Source organism: Chrysemys picta, chromosome 1 (genome assembly GCF_011386835.1).
Source record: "Chrysemys picta bellii isolate R12L10 chromosome 1, ASM1138683v2, whole genome shotgun sequence".
Taxonomy (NCBI): Eukaryota; Metazoa; Chordata; order Testudines; family Emydidae; genus Chrysemys; species Chrysemys picta.
In genome coordinates, this window is record NC_088791.1 from 190,158,882 (window position 1) to 190,184,624 (window position 25,743).

Sequence of the window (25,743 nt, forward strand, 5' to 3'; positions counted from 1 at the left end):
TCAGAGCCAATGACCCACAGCAATTTTCCTACTGAAAAAAGTTATTACATTTTCAAATTTGATTGTAATCAAATAATCTTTAGTACTGTGCACTGGATTTCAGCTAGCAGAATCCAATAAACTGGGTTTCATCTTCCTTTTCTTCTACCACTTGACAACAAGTAAACTCTCGTGAACATCCCTAGTTGAAGGGTGCCGTAATTCAGAAGCCCCATGTCCAGTTCACTTTAAATCTGATAAAAAAAACCAACAACCACCCTGTAGCTTGAACCCAGACTTACTGCTATGAACTTTGAGAGTGATAGAACTATTTGTGGGGATTTCAGAGACGGGCTAAAATCAAGCTTATAGTGGAACCTCAATTATAACTGGCCACTTTTATAATAAACGTTAAAATAAAAAGTATCTGTTTGAAAGAAAATGTGATGTTGACATAACCACTGTAACATTTTCCAAAGCATAGCTTGTTTTACAATCTTAAAAGCACTTACAACTATTGCATTGTCTCAATCCTATTCAGAAGTGATGCTTACCATTTACAATTGGGTTTCCTTCAGTCTATACATGAAAATGATGAAATATGAAAACAAGATAATATTAACTGGGCTCAGTTCCTTGCTTGCCATTTTAAAAGAAAAATAAGTATGAGTGAAAAATGAGGAAAATGTGGAGTGAAACTGAAGCACACAAAAAAGTTTCATTTTATCAGTGTTCAAACAAAACTACTTTGTTTAAATAATTGCTAACAAAAATCCATTCATTTAAAAACAGATTACAATTAACCTTGGTAAGATACAAACAAATAATTAACACCACTGAATTTGCATTGATTCAAGATGGTATACATGAAAACTGATTTTCGAAATAAAGAATAAAACTTTAAGGCTACCAGCACAACCATCTAATTATTTTTATTAGCTATGAATGCTGTCTGCAAAATAATTTAAGATTTAATTATTCCAGTTACAAACATTTGTAAAAAATAGAATTATGAAAATGTACAATGTGTAATCTACATAGTCATACTACAGAAGAGCCCGGCTATAGACAGTTAATAGAAATGTGAAGTTTTCAATAAAAAACTCAAGCTTAAAATGAACCTCTACCATGAAACTGGAATTTTCAACATTTGTCACAAATACTAACTGAGGTTTACTAATGTGCTTGTCATATACATAACAAGGGTGGGTCAATTATTTATTTATTTCTAAAGAGGCAAAGTCTGTTTGGAGAGCTTCATCTCGGTCCCCACTTAATATCTTTTACACCATGAAACTGTCTTTTCAAAGCATGACTGTCTGCCCATTCTGAATTTAAATAGGAGTCGTCATCATTTTCTTCTAATTTCTGCAAATAAAATTAACAAAGAAGCTTTTATGAAATAATTGAAAAGAGACAGTTATATTTGCTTCACTCTATTTGTTGGGTCATGTAACACAGTAGAATCACTTGTTACCTTGAGTTCCTCCTGCTTCCTGTGATAATACAGCATCATCTGTTTTTGCTCTTCATTACTTATCACTGGTTCACGTGATGGGGCACCTTGTCCTTTCTGGAAGTAAATTGATAAAGTTTATTCATGATGGTATGTTCAATACAAAAAAAAAAAAGTACACAAGAATCTTAAGGTGCTAAACAAATATTTCCTCAAACAGTAAGTCTTCTCAAGTTTCATGGCTTTATATAAGACAGAAGAATCAACGTTAAAGTTTAATTTAACTGAGAAATATTCCTCTACTTCTGGGCCCAATCAGTTACATTAAAGTCAAGGGAGTTGTGACCTTGATGATTAGGCCTCTGTCTATTTTATTTATGAACTTAAAAATATTGAAATTTCTATAATAGTAATTAACAAAATCTTTCAGAAAGCTTTAGCCTATAATCACTGACATCAATGGCAAAGTTGTCATTGGCTTTAATGGTGCAGGATGAGGGCTGCAATTCTTAAGGTTACAAAACAAACTCAATAATAAAACATTTTTTTAAATGTCTTGTTTAAATTCTATTTTTCCACAATTTAAAATTCTTAAAGATGTCTCACTATTGTCCTCATATACATAACAATCTTAGTATCTAAATTTGTGAAGCAAATGATGTGCTTTCCCCCCCAATTATGTTGAATTTTAAATTCAAAGGGTAGGTCTACACTTACCCGGTAGTTCGGTGGCGAGTGATCGAACTTCTGGGTTCGACTTATCGCGTCTTGTCTGGACGCGATAAGTCGAACCCGGAAGTGCTCGCCGTCAACTGCGGTACTCCAGCTAGGCGAGAGGAGTACCGCGGAGTCGACGGGGGAGCCTGCCTGCCACGTGTGGACCGAGGTAAGTTCGAATTAAGGTACTTCGAACTTCAGCTACGTTATTCACGTAGCTGAAGTTGCGTACCTTAGTTCGAATTAGGGGGTTAGTGTAGACCTGGCCAAAGACTAGTTTTATCCATGTTCAGTTTGTCTATGTACACTGTACTCATGACACTGAAACAGTTTAATCCATGAGAAGCAATTAAAATTTACATTTTAACATAAGTATACTTAGATTTCATCTTTAATCATGGATACGAAGCTTTTTGGGTTCTTTGTTTTGCAGTATCATCTTTGTGGGCCTCTGCTGTCTGCTGATGTCACTAACAGTGATCAGGATCTGGGTATATGTAAAAATCATTTAGATCTCTTGGAGGGGACTTGAGCTACCGTATCTGGTGATCTTGAGTTCCTCCCACCACTGGAGCTGAAGAGCTGACTAGTACTGTAGCAGTACTACTAAACAATGAAGCAAAACATGTTCTATTGGCTGAGAAGAGCAATGGTGACTCATGTTACGTAGTCTCTGCAAGATCACTTGGTACTGAGAAGAACGTCAGTATCAAGAAAGCTGGTGCCAGAAGCATTTGCACTACAGGGGTCAGCTCCTCAGTCATGGTGCCGGGACCACATGTGCTAATACTAATACAGTTTGGTACTGAGAAGTTGGTACCAAGTGAACTGCGGACTGCTATATCAGAGGGTACCATGTGTACTTGGTGACCAGATTTTGCTAAAACAGCCAATAACCCAATCTGGCTGTAAACTGCCTTTGGGGTGAGTGACCTGAAAAGATCTTTGCCTCATTTTACTAGGCCCTGGGAAAGGTGACCTAGGCCTGTGCTCACTGTGGGAACAATGTTCCTGCCTGTGCCTTTCACATGACTGGGTGGTGGTGGAGGACTTAGCTGACAGTCTTGGGCATTGAAGGGTTTGATCTCTTTGAAGCGAGGTTGGAGTTGAGCCACAGCTCAGAGGAGCAGTAGCTGAGGAAGAATGTTCAAGCCCTTTTTTCTCTGTTTCCAAGGAAGCTCTCACTGAGTACTCTGGAAGAGTTTAAGACAGGCCTCTCTCACCTTGTGTGTCCTCTTGGTGAAGGAGCAACACACTGAGCATCTATTAGGGATGATGTGCCCCTCGCCAAGACACAAAAGGCAGCTTGAGTGACTGTCATTGAACAGAAAAGCCTCATCAAAGGCGAGGCAAGTTTTGAACGCTCCGGGCTTTGTTTCAGCCATAATCCTAGATGCATCCCGTACTGGGGAAGTCCCTAGCAAAAGTGTTTTTTTTTGTTTTTTTTGTTTTTTTTGTTTTTGGAGAGGGCCAATGGGTATAAAAGAGGAAAATTTAAGCTTACCACATTACCTATCTTCACACACACGGAAAGTCACACAATACACAAGGAAGTAGACACTGCAGGGGTTCTGTCTAGCAGCCACAGTCAGTAAGAAGGAATGGAGGAATGGTTGGGCACACTCCACCCTTTATGACTTCAGGTGTGAGGGGATGCGGCGAGGGCATCCAAGGTGCAGATGAAACCCCAACGGACACTGGTGGCCAAAATAATCTGATCTTGCACATGGGATGCACATGTATCAGAAAGGTAATCTATGAGGACAATCACTTGAACAAATTTTCTATCTCAACTTCCATCAAATGACATTTTTATTTCATTTTTAGTCTAATGCGAACCTTAATATCTGCAATTTTTGGTTGTTCTTTCAAAAGTATATTCTGTAGTATTGGCAGGATTTCACTTTAACTCAGTTTTGGTTTTATAACCTTAAGAGATCCAAGCTGAAATTAACCAGATCCATTTTCTAAACCTATTAGAAATTCTCTGTAAAAAAGTCAGTGCTGAATCATAAGTAGAGACTGACAGTAATACTCACTTTCTGTATCTTGACAATGATTTTAGTTTTTTCATTTTTGCCCACAAAGTCTGAAAGCTTGTTTGTTCTTTTTAACTCCTTTGCTGCCCACCACAATTGTGCTTCAGACTCTTCAATAACCTCAAGTCCAGCCTGTGACAATTATAATTTGCAAGAAAAAAATGACATTAGTAATTTTTGCATAAACAGACTCTTGCAGCAACCTTCCATAGTCAGTTTATAAGATGACCCCTCTAGGATTAACAACAAAAAGCTCAGTTAATATTTAAAATTCTCTTGGTTTTACACTCTATCCTTATTAAAAAAGGGTTACTGCTATATCTTTCTTCCTCTGATCTCAATCTGTAGTGTCTTGGTCATCCAATACAGTACTATCCTCTTCAGTTCTGACTCCAGTTTTATCACTCAAAGTGTTTAATTATCATAGGTGTTTAAAATGGACAACCAAATAAACCCACATGAACTCACATTAGGATGGGGCATTTTAACTGAATATGTGTTTGTTCATCTTATTTTTAATTAATTTATTGACACTTCATGTACTTTTAAAAACCATTAGAGACAAAAATATTTAGAAACCAACAACAAATCAAATAATCACTGCCACATGAAATGAAGAATTTCTTTTTCCTTTCCTTGGAGAGCATAAATTAAACCCAGACACTGTATATAACCCAAATATGTTACTACATACATGAGTTCCCGACAAGTCTTCTTTATCTTCAAACTCCATTCTAATTGGATCATGTGGAGGCAATCCCATCGGATAAACAATCATTACAGCTCCTCGGAGCTGGTCCAGTGCATCTTTCACCATCTCCATATTAACACATACGTTAGCTTGAACTTGTTTCTGAGATACAGACAGGAGCCATTGTTAAAATTTAAACAAAGTAATTAAGTTAGGAGGAAAGCATCTGTTTTGCAATCAGTTCATAATGTTAAACAGTGTGATATTTAAATGAAGCCAACTGGCTAAATAGAAACTTATGTCAGAGCAAATCACTCTTAGTTCTCTTTATCCTGATTCATAAAACAGCTGCACATAGAATAACAAGACAAAAGTTTACTGCTATTTGCTTTTATTGGCAAAGAAATTAAATCTCAAATATCCATTAAATGCCTGCTACACAACTTAATAAAATTTCGGCTGTAGCTGTCTATTGAACACAGGCATTCAAATAAGCGTGCCGATGACTGTAGAAACTGGAGGGGGAAATCTCTTATTTTGACTATTTTTGATTCATGGACAAAAGTAGTAAAAGTCAAATGAGGGTTAGAAAGGGGGTCCTATGGACCTGAGACTTCAGATAAAAGAGCACCTGCAAATGAAACACACGAATGAGCAAAACACAAATGGGATCTCCTCTAAGGCAATGCTTAGCACTCTGTGCAGCTCATACTGAGATTTGTAGCAGCACAGACACTTAATTGCCGTATGACTGGAAGAGAGACAAGGTAGATGAGGTAGTATATTTTATTGGACCAACTTCTGTTGGTGACCTGAAGAAGAGCTCTGTGTAAGCTTGTCTCTCTCACCAACAGAAGTTGGTTCAGTAAAAGATATTACCTCACTCACCTTGTCTCTCTGGGACTGACGCAGCTCCTACACTGCATACAACATATGATTGGAATAATCATTGCACAGATGAGAAGAAACAAGAAGCAGCTGAAACAAACTTTTATAGTTCACTAATGAATTTTGCCTCAAAGTTTTCAATACAGGGAGTTATAAAAAGGAGACTAAAAGAATGATGCCTCCTTGTGGACGTTATTAGCCTCAATAGCTGGTAAGTACAATATATTGCTCCCCAATCTGCAAGACCAAACTTGGCAAGAAAAGTACTGTGTGTGTGTTCATTTTCATCATTATGGACTGATAATTTGAAAACAAATTAATCTCCAAACCCAAGGGGGGAGAGGGGTAGCTCAGTGGTTTGAGCATTGGCCTGCTTAACCCCAGGGTTGTGAGTTCAATCCTTGAGGGGGCCACTTAGGCCTGGTCTACACTACGAGTTTAGGTCGACTTTAGCAACGTTAAATCGAATTAAGCCTGGACACGTTCACACGACAAAGCCCTTTCTTTCGACTTAAAGGGCCCTTTAAACCAGTTTCTTTACTCCACCTCCAACGATAAAACCGTTTAGCGATAAAACTGGCCTTAGCGGGTCGGAATTGGGGTAGAGTGGACGGAATTCAATGTTATTGGCCTCCGGGAGCTATCCCACAGTGCTTCATTGTGACCGCTCTGGACAGCACTCTCAACTCAGATGCACTGACCAGGTAGACAGGAAAAGACCCGCGAACGTTTGAATTTCATTTCCTGTTTGCCCAGCGTGGAGAGCACAGGTGACCACGCAGAGCTCATCAGCACAGGTAACCGTGATGGAGTCCCAGGATCGCAAAAGAGCTCCAGCATGGACCGAACGGGAGGAACAGGATGTGCTCGCCATATGGGGAGATGAATCAGTGCTAGCTGAACTCCGTAGCAGTAAAAGAAATGGCAAAATATTAGAAAAGGTCTCCAAGGCCATGAAGGACACAGGCCATAACAGGGACGCACAGCAGTGCCGCGTGAAAATTAAGGAGCTACGGCAAGCCTACCATAAAGCCACAGAAGCATACGGAAGGTCCAGGGCAGAGCCGCAAACTTGCCGCTTCTACGCGGAGCTGCATGCCATTCTAGGGGGTGCAGCCACCACTACCCCAACCGTGTGCTATGACTCCCTCACTGGAGAAACACACAGGGAAGAGAGTTCGGGGTACGAGGAAGATGAGGATGGAGGTAATGTAGATAGCTCACAGCAGCAAGGAAGCGGAGAAACCGATTTCCCCAACAGCCAGGATATGTTTGTCACCCTGGACTTGGAACCAGTAACCCCCGAACTCACCCAAGACCCTGAGGGCACACAGGGAACCTCTGGTGAGTGTACCTTTGTAAATATTACACATGGTTTAAAAGCAAGCGTGTTTAATGATTAATTTGCCATGGCAATCGCGGCCAGTACAGCTACTGGAAAAGTCTGTTAACGTGTATGGGGATGGAGCGGAAATCCTCCAGGGACATCTCCAGAAAGCTCTCCTTAATGTACTCCCAAAGCCTTTGAAAAAGGTTTCTGGGGAGGGCTGCCTTATCCCGTCCGCCATGGTAGGACACTTTACCACGCCAGGCCAGTAGCACGTAGTCTGGAATCATTGCATAACAAAGCACGGCAGCGTATGGTCCTGGTGTTTGCTGGCATGCAGACAACATCCATTCCTTATCGCTCTTTGTTATCCTCAGGAGAGTGATATCATTCACGGTCACCTGGTTGAAATGGGGTGATTTTATTAAGGGGACATTCAGAGGTGCCCGTTCCTGCTCGGCTGACCAGAAATGTTCCCCGCTGTTAGGCACGCGGTGTGGGGGAGGGGTGAAGTGATCATCCCAGAGAATTGGGTGTGGGGGGAGGAGGCGGGTTAGTTGGATTTGTGCTGCATGTTAACCCGGAAACGGCAGCCCCTCCTTTTACATTGCAAATGCATTTTAAATGGCCAACCCAATTCATCCTTAACATTGGAAATGAGGGCGCTGCTGTTTGAAACCATTCCCACATGTTAAGAAGATTAAAAAAGCCAAAAGACTGTGGCTTACCATGGCTGCCTGCAAGCCGAAATCTGTTGCCTGGCACTGCATGAGTGATCTCTCACACGAAACTGGCAGGCCCTCACTAAGAGGAAAAATGCGACCTTGTAACGAAAGCACATGTGCTGTGTAATGTGAACAGCAAAATTTAACGTGAAAGAGTGTACCCATTGTTCTCTAAAATGTGTCTTTTTTAACCACCTCTCCCTTCTCCTCCACCAGCTGCAAATGTTTCTCCTTCACAGAGGCTAGTGAACATTAGAAAGAGAAAACGGAGGACGCGGGACAATATGTTCACGGAGCTCCAGATGTCCTCCCACGCTGAAAGAGCACAGCAGAATGCGTGGAGGCAGTCAATGTCAGACTTCAGAAAAGCACAATATGAACGAGAGGAGAGGTGGCGGGCTGAATCGCAGGATGAACAGAGCAAGTTACGGGCTGAAGAGGATAGGTGGCGTCAGCTTGCAGACAGAAGGCAAGAGTCGATGCTCTGGCTGCTGGAGCATCAAACTGATATGCTCCAGCGTATGGTTGAGCTGCAGGAAAGGCAGCAGGAGCAGAGACCGCCGCTACAGCCCCTGTGTAACCAACAGCCCTCCTCCCCAAGCTCCATAGCCTCCTCACCCAGACGCCCAAGAATACGGTGGGGGGGGGCCCTCCGGTCACCCAGTCACTCCACCCCAGATGATTGCCAGAACATCAGAAGGCTGGCCTTCAATAAGAGTTAAAGTTTTAAAATGCAGTGTGTCCTTTTCCTTCCCTCCTCCCCCACCCATCCCGGGCTACCTTGGCAATTATCCCCCTAGTTGTGTGATGAATTAATAAAGAATGCATGAATGTGAAGTAACAATGACTTTATTGCCTCTGCAAGCGGTGCTCGAAGTGGGGAGGGGAGGGTGGAGTGGTTGGTTTACAGGGAAGTAGAGTGAACCGGGTGGGGGGGGCGGAGGGTTCATTAAGGAGAAACAAACAGAAGTTTCACACCGTAGCCTGGCCAGTCACAAAACTCGTTTTCAAAGCTTCTCTGATGCGCACCGCGCCCTGCTGTGCTCCTCTAACCACCCTGGTGTCTGGCTGCGCGTAATCAGCGGCCAGGCGATTTGCCTCAACCTCCCACCCCGCCATAAATGTCTCCCCCTTACTTTCACAGATATTGTGGAGCGCACAGCAAGCAGCAATAACAATGGGGATATTCTTTTCACTGAGGTCTGAGCGAGTCAGTAAGCTGCGCCAGCGCGCTTTTCAACGTCCAAATGCACATTCCACCACCATTCGGCACTTGCTCAGCCTGTAGTTGAACAGGTCCAGACTCCTGTCCAGGCTGCCTGTGTACGGCTTCATGAGCCATGGCATTAAGGGGTAGGCTGGGTTCCCAAGGATCACGATAGGCATTTCAACATCCCCAATGGTTACTTTCTGGTCCGGGAAGAAAGTCCCTTCCTCCAGCTTTCGAAACAGAGCAGAGTGCCTGAAGATGCGAGCATCATGTACCTTTCCCGGCCATCCCACGTTGATGTTGGTGAAACGTCCCTTGTGATCCACCAGGGCTTGCAGCAGCATTGAAAAGTACCCCTTGCGGTTTATGTACTCGGTGGCTTGGTGCTCCGGTGCCAAGATAGGGATATGGGTTCAGTCTATCGCCCCACCACAGTTTGGGAATCCCATTGCAGCAAAGACATCCACTATGGCCTGCACGTTTCCCAGAGTCACTACCCCCGATATCACCAGGTCTTTGATTGCCCTGGAAAATTGGATCACAGCAGCCCCCACCGTAGATTTGCCCACTCCAAATTGATTCCCGACTGACTGGTAGCTGTCTGGCGTTGCAAGCTTCCACGGGGCTATCGCCACTCGCTTCTCAACTGAGACGGCTGCTCTCATTCTGGCGCTTCAGGGCAGGGGAAAGCAAGTCACAAAGTTCCATGAAAGTGCCCTTACGCATGCGAAAGTTTCGCAGCCACTGGGAATCGTCCCACACTTGCAGCACGATGCGGTCCCACCAGTCTGTGCTTGTTTCCCGTGCCCAGAATCGGGGTTCCACGGCATGAACCTGCCCCAGTGACACCATGATTTCCACATTGCTGGGGCCTGTGCCTTGTGAGATGTCTATGTCCATGGCAATTTCCTCATCACTCTCTTCGCCGCGCTGCAATCGCCTCCTCGGCTGGTCCGGGTTTTGCTTTGGCATGTCCTGGCTCTGCATATACTCCAGGACAATGCGCGTGGTGTTCATAGTGCTCATAATTGCTGCGGTGATCTGAGCGGGCTCCATGATCCCAGTGCTAGCTATGGCGCCTGGTCTGAAAAAAGGCGTGAAACTAGTATCTGATGGACCAGGGTAGGGAGGGAGGGCCGAGTGACGACATGGCGTACAGGTACAGGGAATTAAAATCAAGAAAGGTGGCTGTGCATCAGGGAGAAACACAAACAACTGTCACACAGAATGCCCCCCCCCCAAAGATTAAACTCAAAACCCTGGGTTTAGCAGGCCGTTGATTTCACGGAGGAAGGGGGAAGCTAATGAATACAGAACAAATCTATTTTTTACATCTTAAGCTGGCAGCCGACAGTGCAGCATGACTGATAGCCACTGCAGTACGACGACAATGGATACCAATTGTAATATACCATCTTCTACCAAAAGGCAAGGGGCTGGTGCAATGCAGCCCTACGGCTGCCAGTCATGCTGCCCCATCTACCGCCAAAAGGCAGTTAGCTGCTGCTGCGTAGCAATGCAGTACCACGTCTGCCGGCACCCAGATGACATATGGTGACGGTGATCTGATCTGAGCGGGCTCCATGCTTGCCGTGGTATGTTGTCTACACAGGTAACCCAGGTAAAAAGGTGCGAATCTATTGTCTGCCGGTGCTCTGACGGATGGGGAGGGGCCTGACGACACCTACCCAGAACCCCCTGCTACACTGTTTTGCATCATTCAGGCATTGGGATCTCAACCCAGAATTCCAATGGGCGGAGGAGACTGCGGGAACTGTGGGATAGCTACCCATAGTGCAATGCTCCGGAAGTCGACGCTAGCCTCGGTACTGTGGACGTGGTCCGCCGACTTAGAGCATTTTATGTGGGGACACACACAATCGGCTGTATACAACCGATTTCTATAAAACCGGCTTCTATAAATTCGACCTAATTTCGTAGTGTAGACATACCCTTAGGGACCTAGGGCAAAATGAGTACTTGGTCCTGCTAGTGAAGGCAGGGGGCTGGACTCAATGACCTTTCAGGGTCCCTTCCCAGTTCTATGAGATAAGTGTATCTCCATATATTATTTATTTGTAAGTTGACCATATTTTTAGGCACTTAGCTATAAATAATGTATATGCAAATAAAAAACATGTTTTCACCTTTCATCCAAAAGCAACCCAAAACACTTCACATAAATACAATATATAAACAATTTCAACCCACTACTTACATGCAGCATCCTCCAGGATGAAACACAGCAATGTTATGTAATAGTTATGGTCAGGAAATGAAAATACAGTATCTAGCTGCAAATTTTATGCAGGCTTTCCTCTAGAGCAGAGACCAAATCTGCAGGATTCAATTTAGCAAGGGACACAAAATTGCATCTCAGCACTATTCTAATAATCTACCTCATATTTAGAAATGGTATTGCCAAGAGACCTCATATATATGAGCTGCTGAGATGTCCAGCGTGACCAGAATGGCCAAATGGCAGTAATCTAAAACCATCATTCATGGCTCTCATAAGCAGGGTCACTACAAGGGGATTGCTGAACCCAAACTGGAACGCATGTAAAGATGTCAGTAGTGCCTGGAATGGTCACTGTTTTCCAAATCGCATCACGGAAAATGGGGAGGTAGGAGACTGGACAATTGGAAAAAATCTATAATCAAATGGCAGTTTCTTGAGGACAAGCGCTGCATGTTTGCAAAATGGTCAACATCCTTGCTAAGTGGAACACTGATAATCCCTATCAGCGATGATATTATAGCTACATCACCTGTTTTGAACAACCAAGATGGATCAGAGTCAAGTGATGCAGGCAGGAAACCCAAAACACCAGACAGATCAAAATAAGAAACCAAACTGAACATGACAGGAAATCAGGAACTCCTGACTCTCTTAGTTATAGACTCAGAGACCAATTCTGAGTTCTAGTTTAATGTTTTCACCCCTCAGCTAAAAAAAAAAAAAAATCACAACAACCAGCTGAAGGAACAAACATGGAGAGGGATGGGTGAAGAGTCAATCACGATTAATCAAACTGCTCACTAACAAATATTTCAGCTGGAAGGTTCCTTGCAATGTCCATGGACAAGGACAAGTTAGATCTCTGCCTCAGTCAGTGCAATAGCGTGCCTTCATAAAATCATTGCACAGAAGACTATCAGGTTACAGACGGCTCTCCAGCATCTTCTCTCCAATCTGTGCCCCAAATCCTATAGGTTCCTGAGAAATCATTATGGCATCTGGGAACACAACGCAAAGAGTATACAGGTTGCAAGCATGCTCCAGCACAGTGGTCACCAACCAGTTGATCCTAGCGGCTCTCCCGGTCGATCACAGTCTCTGGTGGCACAGTGTGGCTGCTGCTAAGGTAGGGTCCCTGCCTACCCGGCCCCACGCCGCTCCTGGAAGCGGCCAGTGGGCAGGTGTCTCCCTCCGCGTGTTGCTCCTGCCTGCGAGCACTGCCCCCGGAGCTCCCATTGGCCTGGAGAGCTGTGGGTGCGGTGCTTGCAGAGAAGGGCAGTGTGCGGAGCCATGTGCCCCCCAACCAGGAGCCGCCGGAGGTAACTGCTGCCCAGTGGGAGGCCACACCCCAACCCCCAGCCCCCTCCCGGAGCCTGCACCCCATATCCCCTCCTGCACCCTGAACCCCAGCCCTGACCCCCCTCCCAGAGCCAGCACCCTGTACCCCCTCCTGTTCCCCAACACTCTGCCCCAGCCCAGAGCCGCCTCCTGCACCCAAACTCCCTCCCAGAGCCTGCACCCCCACTCCGCCCCAGCCCAGAGCCTCCTCCTGCACCCAAACTCCCTCCCAGAGCCCACACCCTGCACCCCCTCCTGTTCCCCAACACTCTGCCCCAGCCCAGCGCCCCCTCCTGTACCCAAACTCCCTCCTAGAGCTTGCAGCCCTCACCCCCTCCCGAACCCCAACCTCCTACCCCAGCCCAGTGGAAGTGAGTGAGGATTGGGGAGAGCGAGCGAGAGAGAGAAGGGGGATGGAGTGAGCAGGGCAGGGCTTTGAGGAAGGGTAGATCCTGGGTTGCCCTTAGATTCAAAACGTGATCTTGCGCATAAAAAGGTTGGAGACCACTACTCTAGCAGCTAGTAGCAGTTGGTAAGCTGATCAATACCTGTGGCTAGCAAGGGGATGCTATCAGATATGACTTCGCACCAGAGACCAAAAAAAATCCACAGGATTCATTGACACCCAAGTCTGAAGAAATAATGCAGCACTAATGCCACTATAGATGTAGAATAGCCCCCAACCTAAAACAAGTACCAATTAGCATGTTCATTTTAAACCTAATGGGACTAAAAAACAGTAATATAAATTCCCATCGTTTGCAACATTTCTCCGTCAGCTTATGTATTTTAGAAGAATTTCAAAGAGCCACAGTTTACAAGGAAAAGTATATGAATAAAAAGTCATTACTGCATTTGTGCTTCTATGTCATAAACAAGTAGTGTGTCAACATAAAATATACAGCTATTTTTAAAGTGGAATTGAATAATTTAGGCCTCAATCCTGCAAAGACATATGAGTATGTCTAGTTCCATTGAACTCAATGTGACTACACACAATTAAATGTAAGCATGCGGATAAGCTTTGGAAGGATTGGGGCTTAAATCATCTATGGTATGAAAAAGTGATAACATAGGACTGGAAGGAACCCTGGGTCGTCGAGTCCAATCCCTTGTTATTGCAGACCACCTCATTTCAATTACTTTAACATTTACTCAATTATATGTAAAACTACAGCACACTACATTAATGAGCAATAGGTATTTTAATCTACAAATTTCTGAATGTAGTTAATTTTTCATTAGAAAACTTGACAAGCATTCACTCAAAGAATGTATCAATAACAAATAAAAAATGAAGAGCATGTGGGTGGAATGAAATGTGGTTTAATCATTTAATGCAAAATTTGTGATGCCAGCATTCACTCAGAGTTTAATATCTGATTCTGTAACTCTATGAAAAAAATCTTGCCACAAGTCATTAAGAAAATGATTAATAGGAGTTCCACAGTTTTTATCAGACTATTCAAATTATTTCACATTGCAACTGGAAATTACTGTCCTTTGCACTCAAATGAAAAATTAATCAGTTATTTTTGACAAACAGAAGAGCTATGTAGCATCCATAACATTTTTGAAAGATTCAGTGTCACTTTAAAATCTTACCTTAGATATTTGTGCTTTAGCTTCCTCTACTGTCTTTTTTAAAACTTCTTTCATTTTTTCATTTGGAGCTTAAAAACAATAGATGCATCTTTAATACAATACATTAACATTTCTTGCTATAAAAATCTGCCTAAATATGCCATATATTATTATTATCTACTGTAAGCAAGTTAATTTAAAAACTACTAAATCACAAATCCAGAAGGCATCCTACTTAGTTTCACTCTATTTGTAAGTCTACAAATTCATAATCAAGTTTCTTGATTGTACTCTAAAAACACTATTTTACAATTGAGGGCAAGATTTATGACATGCAGAAGGTCACTTTGATAGGGCTTTGCCTTTTAAATGGTCTTGTTATACTGAAACATCATGTAAAGCTTGACTCTCCTGTATTAGCTCTGGCTCATATTGTATGTTTTATTTTCTGTCAGTCTCTACTGTGTAAAATTCTGAGCTATGCTTTTATGGGAACTAGAGCTTTGAATTTCTTGACCTTTAATGTTAAATGTGGTTACTTTAAAAAATAGAAAAAGAAACAAATAAAAATAAAAACAAAAGGGTCATTGCGCCTTCCTTCTGTTGAAGGTCATTATGTTGTTGGGCATAGAAACTGAGAACAAGGAAATGGTCTCTTCTGTGAACTCAGTGATTACACTGCTGGCACCTTGGCAGTGAGAAAACAAGGAGGAAGCTGCCTGATTTCAATGAAGGTAGATGAGGTAAAAGGAGAGAAAAGAGAGGGGGAAATCTTCGTTAAATAAGGCCCGAGGCCATCTAATGAATGAGGAGAAAACGAAATCTTAAATAACTATCCATTCACTAAATGAGGCTGGGGTCCTATGGAAAAAATAGTATGTGATCATGTTATTAATAGCTATATCTAGGGGCTGAATAATCGTTGTACAGGCAACCTTAATTCTGAAATTTCCTAATTTTTGAGTACTTGACTTTGCAACCCTATTGTTCTTTTAACGATTTTTGTGTGGATGTTATCTAAAATATATGTTGAGGAAAAGCAGTATAGTGTTATTTATTCTTGATTAATATCAGCATTAAGTCAAGTCTAAATCCAAGACCTGTGGCAAGTCCCATTTCTTGTGAGATTGCAGCCAAACAAGTAGTTTCTATGGGTTTAATTGCTGCCCAATACTACTTGAGCTGCTTTTATAAATAACTTTATAATTATGTACTTTACAGGAAATGGACTGGCTGACAGATATTCCAATTGGCATAATTTTAACTATACACTAACATCTACTTGTTTTTCTCTTATTTAAGAGTTTTGAGATTAAATTATAGGTTTGTTGTTATGAATTCAACAGCATTTAGTCAAAATATCAAACAATTTTAAGTTCCTCATGAAACTATGTCTTAGTTATGCTCATGCATATCTCTGTATGTTTAAGATGCAGTTACCATGTCCATTCCTTCGTCCAATTTCATCCTTTTTAAAGACACTTCCACCACTTGGTGCACATTTATCTGCCCATTCATCCTTTAATTTCAAATCTTCAATCTGTTCATCTGCCAGTCCTTGCATATTAGGAGGCAAGAAGACACCATGTTCTGCCAGTTCCTCCATTTCTTAAAAAACAAGGTCAGAATTTAAAAGCAGAAAACAAAGTTACGTCAAAGGCACTTATTTGAACAACAGGCTAAGTTTCAGCTTTTAGAAAGCTGCAAAGAGGGACTTTTGTAAGCACATATACAGTAGTGCCACCTGCTGTTTTGCTGCCACCACCTTTTTCTAGTGATAATTCCTAAATCTCCTTTGCTTAATTTCACATGTTTTGAGTAGTTAAACGAACAAATCTGAAAAATGGCACAACTATACTTTATTATAATATACAGTTTAATTTTTTTTTAAATCTGATGTGGGAAGAGAACCTAAAACACCAAAGTATTGAAATTTGGTTTTGCCAACTTTTAGACTTCATGCTTGTGGCAAAGGTTGTTGCATTATGATATCCTGATTTTTATACTGAAATGCTGTCTCTACGTTAAGTCAGGCCTGAGAAGTTTTGAGAACTGTTTTAATGACTGTAAAGTAACGAGGCATCAAAATAATATACATTGAAAAAAGAAAAGGGTTTTAACCCTACTTTGAAATACTAAAAAGCAACACAGAACCTATGACTGACAACAGAATTACGCCAGCTAAGAGAAACGCATACAAATGGGTACAAGCACTGATCCAGAAGCTAGAAGTGAGGACAGCACATGGCTGCTGTTCCCTACTCATTCACGAGCATGGATGGCAAAGATTAATGGAAGCTGCTTGTTCCTCTGGCCTGGCCAAAGTATCATCATCAGCGACTACCATGAGGGTCCCTTTCTGTGGTTAATTTTTAAGCTGCCTGAAAAATAGAAATCCCTTTTAATGAAAAACAGTTTAAAACAAAACAAAACTGCCCTGAATCAGGATGAAACATCAAAAATGCAAAAAAATGTCCAGGATGGGTTTTTTGACAAAAAAATCGTTTCGGGAGAGCCAGGGAGTTCAGCCCTCCCCACATGCTCTGGGGTCAAAGAAGCTGTCTCTCCAGCTCCCAAAGCTATGGGGAGGAGGGGAAGGGGAGAGGGGGGAAGAAACAGAGCCCCTCATTTTGATTTTCAGCAAAACTGACATTTTCCTGCCAAAAATTTCAATTTTTTTGTTTTGAAAATCATTCCGATGAAAATTTTTGATCAGCTCTACTCTGTTCCCAGTTCTGCCACTGGCTTCCTGTATGACCTTCACCAACTTAAAAAGAACAGGAGTACTTGTGACACCTTAGAAACTAACATTTATTTGAGCATAATCTTTCGTGGGCTACAGCCCACTTCTTCGGATGCATAGAATGGAACACACAGAAAGAAGATATTTATACATACAGAGAACATGAAAAGGTGGGAGTAGCCATACCAACTGTAAGAGACCAATCAATCGAGATGAGCTATCCTCAGCAGGAGAGAGAAAATAAACCTTTGAAGTGATAATCGAGATAACCCATAGAAGGTGTGAGGATATTTTAACATGGGGAAATAGATTCAATTAGTGTAATGACCCAACCATTCCCAGTCTCTCTTCAAACTAAGCCAACTTAGTTACTCTCTCTGTGCCTCAGTTCCCCAACTGTGACATGAGGATAGCAGTACTTGCCTACTGCACATTAATAGCTATGAGGCTTTCAGATACTGTGGTAATGGGGCCACATAAGTACAAAAGATAGAATTGCCTGGTCGCTTGTGTGGCGTATGGATTTGGCTAGTACCTGAGCAAATACGCTGCACTTTGAGTCTGCTATTGTAGATCCTGGTGACTTGCTGCGTTAAGTCTTCCATGGAGATGCTGCATGTTGTTTCCAGCAGGAATTGGCTCTCGTCGCCACGCTTCACATGGAGCTGAACCATTTCTGCAGAGACAGAAAGGAGATGGGAGTTGTTGGCTCCAATTTCCTGTCAGATCAAACAGAGAGAGAGAGAGAGAGAGAGAGATCAGGGCAAAAGCACTGAGAACCAGGCAATGGTGTGCTACCAACATTTTAACAAGGGACAAGCAACTTCCCTGCTAGCTGCAGCCAGGAGTGGGGAGGAGAACGAGGGAGATTAAACAAAAATGTTCTTGTCACAACCAAGAAGTGCTGCAGGTGCGTATGGGGGGGGGGGACTCTATGGGGGCCCGTGGGGTGTACGGGGGGTGCCGCGTGCGGGCAGCCGGGGCCCATAGGGGGGCGGGATGTGTGCGGGGGGGGGGAGGGGTGCGCACTTTGCGGTGCACGGGAGGGGGGTTGCCCGGCCTGGCTCCTCAGCCTCACCCGTCCCGGGGCCCGGGACTCGCTCTGCAGCGGCACGAGCCGGCCGCGTGTCCGATCCGCCGCTCCCCGGAAGGGCCGGAGCCGCCTCTCCGCAGCAGCAACCGCCGCGTCCCTAGAAACCAACCGCCGGGAAGGAGGAGGGGGCGGGGGCGGGGCTTTGACCCCGGGGGAGGGGGTGGGGGCGCACCTCGGGAGCCTCCGCGAATGGTGGGGCCAGGTCAGCTCCGCACCTCAGCGCATGCGCCAGGGGAGCGCGCCCGCCCCGGAATCACCGCAGCGTCGCGAGGCAGAGCTGGTTCTTAAAGGGCCAGTCCCGGCCAGGCAGAGCGCGGAGGCAAAAGTCGGCAGCGACCTCCCGCTGCAGCAGCCACGGGCCGGGCCGAGCAGCTGCACCAGCCCCACGCGGGGGGATCTGCTCCCCCAGCCCAGGCCCCCCGTGTCCTCTGCCCCGACACCCCGGGCCCTGCAGCCCCTCCCCACATGCTCCTGCCCTGGGGGCTCCCCAGCCCCAAACCCAGCTACCCCTCCCTCCAGGGAACATCCGTTATCCCAGAGCACCCAGGGACGCTGCCCTAAAGTCCCGCCCCGTGCCCGGACCTGCGATAGACCCCAAACCTAGCAGCCGCCTCCAGCCACTGCGCTGCCTTTATTGCAGCACTGAGCTGCACAGCGCCCGCCCGCTCTCCCCGCGCCCGACACGGCCTCGCATGTAGTAGCAGTGCTCGTGCACCCTCCCTACTGTGCCCCTTTCAGAGCCTGATTTGTCTTCCGTACCCCCACTTTTCACCGCACTTAACTACTTGCTTACAAAAATCAGACAAACATACAAAAGTTTCACAGGCCCCCGTTACTGAAAAACTGCTTACTTTTTCAGTTTTACCATATAATTATAAAATACATCAATTGGAATAAAAAATATACTTCCATTTCAGTGTGATACTTGAGCTTGTTTTTCATTTCTGAGCCCGGTCGTTCCGGGAGGCAGTGAAGCAAGAACAATTAAAGGTTTTTTTCCACATTGAGTCTATTCCTGTAGCCTAGGGGTTCCCCAACTGGGGGTCAGTCTCAACCCCCAACCCTCAATTCACCTCCAGCATTTATAATAGTGTTAAATATTAAAAAGTGTTTTTAATTTAGAAAGGGGGTTGCACTCACAGGCTTGCTGTGTGAAAGGGGTCACCACTACAAACGTTTGAGAACCACTGCATCTAGCCTGTTGTAAAACGAGGCAAATACTGTATTTAAATCAGTTGCTGTACCCCTGGCAGACCTCTGCACACCCCCAAGGGTACACACCTCTGGTTCAGAACCACCACCCTGTGGCACCTGTGCACATCTACCTAAGAGGTAGCCAAGCCATGATGATTGTCAGTGGGGTTTGGAGTGTTGTGTTCACGGCCACTGCTCAAGCCACAGCCTGGCAAGTGTTACAGGGGCAGTGGAGGAGGCACCACCCTACTGCTAAATACCACCCACAAGCAGCACAGCAAATCCATATGGAGTTAGTGTGTTCACAATTGGTAAAATATATATATATACACACACACAATTGGTATTTAGTGTGTGTGTATATATATATATATATATATAAAATGTGTATGCTCTTGCATACTTTGAGGGGTGTGATGCCCCAAGCACCCCAGCCACAAACTGCCCCAACAGGACAGGGGTCCCATCAGCCCAGGCTAGAACAGACACCTTGTCTAGAAGTTGCCTCTGTTGCTAACCTTGGCTGTGTTACCAACTCTCAGGATTTGATCATGGGGCTTGGGATAGCAGGTGTTTAGCTTAAAGGCCCAGGGACCACAGCCAGGGCTGAAGCAGCAGTGGAGTTGACAGAGCCTTTGGCTGCATCTACTACCCTGGGAATTGTCAGCTCTTTGGCCCCTGCTAGTTTAATAGCAGCACTACCAATAGTGGAATGACTGGTGTAGACTAGACCACTGACATTTTTATTTCTCTGTGCAGCATGTGATGACACGGTGGTGAAGAAACACTAGAGTCCTGGCTACAGTAGTACTTCTACTAGTATAAGACAAGTGTGAATATAAAGCCTTTTGCGATATCATTTTTTCTTGATGTTCAATAAAAGATGTCAATACTTTTTTAAAATGGCAGAAGGAAGCCCAGACAGCATGGTAGTGGTAATAGTCAAGAGGGTAATTTCAGGGGTTTCTCTTTTTGCATGCACGTATTATAAGGTGAGAGTTACCCTGCCTATAGTGGGCAGGGATGGGGAGTTGCCTCAAAACATAGAAAGGAATATAACTCTAAAGAAATAGCACATCTCCTAGTGCCCTCAACACACCAGTCATGGCTGCAGCCATCCAAAGTGATTGCACAGCAGCCAGTCTCAATCTAGCTATGACAGGGATCAATGCCCATTCACTGTGAATAGACAGCGGATCCTGGTGGGAAAAATATCTACTTCTAATGCACTCCACACTAAAATAGCTGCACCTCTAACATAATTTAGAAAACCTGAGAGAGGGTGCCTATCTGATCCAAAATCATTGCAAATTTGGGCACTTATTTTATACTTCCAGATCTATTAAGTTACCATATGTTTTAAAAGGACCCTACTAATTCAGAAAAGTAGATTTTAAAGTTATCAATTCAAGCTGAATCGGAAATGTGAGAGAATGGAAGAATGATTTGGTGGTGAAGGGGTCGTTTAGTCAGGGCAGTGGCTGTTCCTCCTCATTCAGAAGTAGAGGCAACAGCAGCAATGGAAGCTGCTTGTCCTCTGGCCCAGCTAAAAAGCAGCAACAGGAGGGATCGCTGTGTGGGTCTCTATTTGTGGTCGACATTATCCTTTAATTTAGGAGAGGAAGGACAGTCCTGTGGTTAGGGTTTTAACCTGGGACTTCGGAGACTGGTCTTAATGTACAGCGCTACCACAGCACAGCTGCGCCACAATAGTGCTTTAGTGAGATGCTACTACGCCAATGGGAGAGCTTCTCCCACTGGGGTAGTTAATCCACCTTCCTGAGAGATGGTAGTTATGTCGACAGGAGAAGCTCTCTTGTCAACATACTGCTGTCTACACAGAGGGTTAGGTTGAGATAACTACGACACTCAGGGGTGTGGAATTTTCACACCTCTGAGCAACATAGTTATAAGTCAGTGTAGACCTGGGCTGAGATCCAACTCTCTGCTTTGCCTGTGATCTTGGTCCAGTTACTTACTCTCTGTGCCTCTGTTCTCCAATTGTGAAATGGAGATAACAGTACCTCACAGGGATATTGTGAGAATAAATGCATTACAGATCATGAGGCACTCACATATCGTGATAATAGGGGCCATGTAAGTACCTAAAATAAAAGAGAATCAAGATAACTAAACTTCTTAAAGACAGGTGTATTTACTTCAATAATACATCACTGTATTTCACAGGATAGATACGGAATGTTGTATGCCACCGAGTTTTAATACTGCAGTTTTGTAAAGTATACAGTCATAAATATTGTGTGCCACAAGCAGTAAAATTGTAACACATTAACAGAGCAATTTACTACAGGGAACACAATTCATGAAAATACGTTTAGCATTTCTAATTTTACTTCTCAGTATTTTAGTACTTTTGGTAGTAATTATTTCCAGTAATACACAATACAGTGGTTAGCTATTTGTACTATATATTTTAGCATCTTTTTGTGCAGTATTTTGTCAAACTCCTTAATCCCATACAAGTGTTGAGGTGCTGCATATTAAGTACATTTTAGACAGCAGTTTGTAAGCACTGTAATTAAATATTCATCAAGGAACATATTCATCACAAAACTGCAATTTGCACAAGCAAAGTTTCCAAAACAAAATTGTTTTGCTAATGTAAGACTGTATACCAAAACCACCAATCACATAGATGTTAATAGCCACAGTTTAAACTAGTTAATTCACATATTGAAGCACAAAGTTTATCACAGGTACTGTGTTTAAAATTTACAAGAACTTTTTAATGACCTGAACAGAAGAAAAGCACAATATAAAACTCACTACTGTAACTTCTATCCAACAGCATCTCCTAATTATACTGTTAAAGGAAGAATGGATTATTTCTGAATGGAGTATTTTGATAGTATTAGAGAATTTAGAAGTACTATTGTCATATTCTTTTGCTGCTATAAATGTAATGCTAGTAAACTATGATTCACTTACAAAGGGTGCAGAAATAGCATAATTTGTTTGCTAATAAGCCAGTAAGTGCAGGTGTGTATGGTGGCTCACCCCCAATACATCTCATAATAAAATTTTGATGCATTCCATTTTTGATGAATGTACACAACTTTTTTTATATAAAAGTCATGTTATAAAAGATACTGTGAATGGTAAGGAACATTACCATTTCTTTAGCATACATAAGTGTTGCTAAAGAAATCTGTGTTATTTTAAATTCCTTCAAGATACCAAAATACCACATTTTATGTAAATACCGTGAACTCCAGAAAACCATAGAAACAGGACCAGCTGCATGTTTACAGTATCCTATGTGAAAAGATGCAACCTCCACTGACTTCAAAGGAGCACAACAAATGTGGCGTTTACAATCTCTGGGGGAGGGAAGAATGCTGATAGAACAATACCGTTCAGCTCAGAGGGTTGCTGCTCTCCTGCTTTCTCTGCTGAAGGCAAGGTTTTGAAAATATAGCACTTAGTAGAGAGGGACAAAACTGGGCACAATGGTGCCGAGAACACACTCCTGAAGTCACAGCATAATTGCTTATTTCCTCACCCAGATCTTTACAGAGGACAAGAAACTCTTCTGGAATGACTGGGACACAAAAATGAGATAGCAGGAGATAAACTAATTGAAATACATTGCTCTCCATTGAGGGAGCCGGTTTTTAAAAATCAAAGCAAAAGATGAAAAATGGGATTTATTTTTTAAGGGTGAAGAGAAAGACTTTTGTAATATCAGTAGTTTCCAATTTCTGGAAAAAAAAGCCTTTAAGAGAGTGATGAATAAATGAATGAAATTGAATACTAAATAGCTATTCTAAGTTTAATCAACAAATGGTGGAAATTACTAGACACAAAAGTCAATAAATTTAATTTACTATATTAGTACATGAGGTCTTGTTTGTATTTTGAAAGTAACTATTTTAATTTGTGCCTCAAATTTAAATATAATTAAGCCTTACTAATCTCCATAACCTCTGTTATAAATTACTTTCTAAATAGTACCTGTCCACATTCAATATTTTGATTAAACTTTGGCTGGTCTTTGGTAAATATTTATAAATATCAGTTACCAAACTGTAAAAAGGGATTGGAAGGGTCTAACATCTGGAAGTCTCTTGAGCATTTTGAAATTCCTCTGAGAAAGAGAAAGGAAACTGCTTCATAAACAAAAACTAATTTCCAAGAGTGTTATACATTCTATTAGGATTAACTAATCCTTTCAATATGATTACATCTAAATTTATAGTAATTGTGGACAATTCTTTTGTGCACTACCATATATACATATTCAAAATTTGTACACAAACAGTGGTTGCTATGAATAGAGTTAAGGTTCAGTGCATTAGACAATGAATATTGCACATGGAATAAATTCAATGCCCAATTATTCTTTTGGATACACCTAGCAACAAACTTAAAATCTCTCGTATTTTAGAATGTCTATCTTTCTGTAAAATCTTGTGTTGGTGACACTTTAGGTGCCAACAAAGCAAAAGGATCTGCAGGGGATATGGTCTGGGTTATTCTTGATGGTACAGGAGGTGCAGGTGGTCTTCTTGCTGGCAGCGTATAGAAGGAATCAGCAGAATTCCAGTCATTATCAAAGGTAAAGTTTGAGCCAGGAAATATATTTGGTTCAATGCCCACTAAATCTGGAAAACCAGTAGGTTTCCTGGAACTGACTCTCTTGAATTCTGTAACACATTCAGAGGACGTCTTTAGTTTTACACTGGAATCCTCCTCTTCCTCAAATGTTACCCATCCTTTTGGTTTTGCATTTTTCACTATTGAAGATTTACTTTGCAAACAAAACTTGTCTTCAAAAGCACTGATAGAGAACATAGGCTTGCCTTTACTAGGATTTGGAGGATTTAGAGAGGGGAAAGGGTTATAAGCAGCAGGTCCTTCTAAAAGCTGTGAAGTTACTTCAGGTTCTTGGGTTTCAGTTCTAAATGGGTTTCCAGCATTAACAGTTCTTTCAGTGAAAGGATTTGTGCTGTTCAGTCTGGTAGCCAATGAATTTGGAGAGCTGCGTACATGTTCCTGGGATTTGCTATAGGCTGGATTAGGAGGCATTGCTGGCATGCAATTTACAGTATCCAAAGTGTTAACATTGCTTTGTGTTGCAGAAGGCAACCAAGTCAACTCCTTTTGGTTTAAAGTTGGAACAGGTGATATTCGAACAGATGTCTGAACCTTTGATGCAGCAAGCAGATTAAATGACAGATCTTCAAAAGGGTCATTGTTTAACTGTGTTTCAAGTTTAATGCCATAGACTCCATTTGCGTTAATCTGTAAAGAAAACAAGGTGTTCAGTGGTAGCATTTCAGTTTGCTTTTAAGATCTTTATACTATCTCCCATTTCTCATTGTTCCTATGGCAAGAGTAGAAGCTTTGGGGCTTAAACAGAAGCTTCAATGCAGTTTAGTTATAATATATACAATGTACACATAGTAATGATGATTATTTGTTTTCTAGGCAACATTCTTTTAAAAATCGCATTTGCCAAGTGCACAAAGAAATACCTCCTTAGTTCTTGTAAATATAAAAATTTGACTCGTATTTGCTGATGCAACTTGAATACATTTCATGCAACTATCTGAATCAGACAAAGCACTACTACTGTACATCACATTTAATAAATTATAAAAATTACACTTTACCATTTGAAGAACTGGGGCAAATATGGTATATTCTAAACAACTGATAACACAGCACAGAAAAGGTTTTAAGTGCTGTGGGATCATTGTTTATTCACAATTTATAAAAAAGGGTGATGTCATTAATATTTAAATATCACAATGAATGGAAAATTAGTGTTAGTAGTATATATTTGACTTTTAAAAAGCCTAAATTAAGGCACTCATTTCTCTGCACATGAAGTGATGATCACCAGCCTTTAAAAAAACCCAGAAAATTTATTTTAAACAGCAAGTTTTAATTGTTTAGAATATGACCAAACGAGAATAATAAAAATTTTCTCCATGCAACTTCCTCATCTTTTAAAAACTTATGAAAAAACATTCCTACTTTTATAATTTCCTTGGGTGACCAAGGGTGTGCAGTATAACCTTCACATTCTCTCTAACACTATCTAAAAAAGCTCAAATTATGCTCCATAATTAACTAAAGTGAAGGAATTATGTTCAAGGTAAAATATTTGTTGAGATTCTCAAATTCATAAGCAACTCAAACTTTTAACATAGCTGTGTCTGCCTTAATTTGGAATTTTCAACCTGAAAATTCTTTTGTTAGTGAAAGTTTTGTTGAACTAGGACACTAACTGCAACCATCAACTAAAATTTAGCTTACAAAGAATCTACATTTGTTTATCTCACAATCTGAGTGTTATTTATTTACTATAATTACTTTCAGGCTGTTCTGACTCTTGAGAATTGTTTTATAAAGCAACATACTCAGTAGGCAGCAATGTACAATTATGGGATCATTAGGGTTACCATATTTTCAGCCTCCAAAAGGAGGACAGTCCACGGCCCCCGGGCCCGCCCCCGCCCCCCCGCCCCAACTCCGCCCCTTCCCCAAA

At 42.4% G+C, this 25,743-nt stretch overlaps 2 protein-coding genes across 22 annotated transcripts in view; both read right to left on the minus strand.

The window, feature by feature from the left end:
- Positions 1–684: 684 nt before the first annotated feature.
- CFAP298 (cilia and flagella associated protein 298) lies at positions 685–18,599 on the minus strand. Of its 8 annotated transcripts, none has more exons than XM_065576949.1 (8): positions 18,205–18,599; positions 17,475–17,658; positions 15,637–15,804; positions 14,218–14,285; positions 4,886–5,044; positions 4,192–4,323; positions 1,457–1,552; positions 685–1,347 (listed from the first exon to the last, which is right to left on the minus strand). In XM_065576949.1, exons 2-8 carry the CDS (start codon positions 17,611–17,613, stop codon positions 1,237–1,239), a joined length of 873 nt encoding a protein of 290 aa, XP_065433021.1. In that variant the 5' UTR covers positions 17,614–17,658; positions 18,205–18,599; the 3' UTR covers positions 685–1,236. The 8 variants fall into 8 exon arrangements, with proteins under 8 accessions (XP_065433021.1, XP_065433028.1, XP_005283996.2 ...); XM_065576956.1 differs by having other exon boundaries at positions 18,248–18,586; XM_005283939.5 differs by having other exon boundaries at positions 17,475–17,615; positions 18,205–18,329.
- A 2,763-nt stretch (positions 18,600–21,362) lies between these two features.
- SYNJ1 (synaptojanin 1) overlaps positions 21,363–25,743 on the minus strand; it is a 118,659-nt gene continuing 114,278 nt past the window's right edge. For 13 of the 14 annotated variants that reach the window (XM_065577052.1, XM_065577041.1, XM_065577032.1 and 10 more), the window contains one exon: positions 21,363–24,491. Coding sequence is in view for 7 of the 14 variants with exons in the window: in XM_065576987.1 (XP_065433059.1) it covers positions 23,640–24,491 (852 nt within the window). In the remaining 7 variants the exon portion in view is untranslated. The remainder of the gene's footprint in view (positions 24,492–25,743) is intronic. The other variant, XM_065577060.1, reaches the window with a different exon arrangement.

Bases quoted from the DNA above. Each gene is read 5' to 3' on its own strand.
- CFAP298 (XM_065576949.1), bottom strand. From the start codon at position 17,613: ATGGTTCAGCTCCATGTGAAGCGTGGCGACGAGAGCCAATTCCTGCTG. The intron at 5,045-14,217 runs GTAAGATTTTAA...TCTGTATCTCAG, and splicing joins CTAAAGCACAAATATCTAAG to AAACAAGTTCAAGCTAACGT. The intron at 1,553-4,191 runs GTGAGTATTACT...ATTTACTTCCAG, and splicing joins TCATTGTCAAGATACAGAAA to AAAGGACAAGGTGCCCCATC.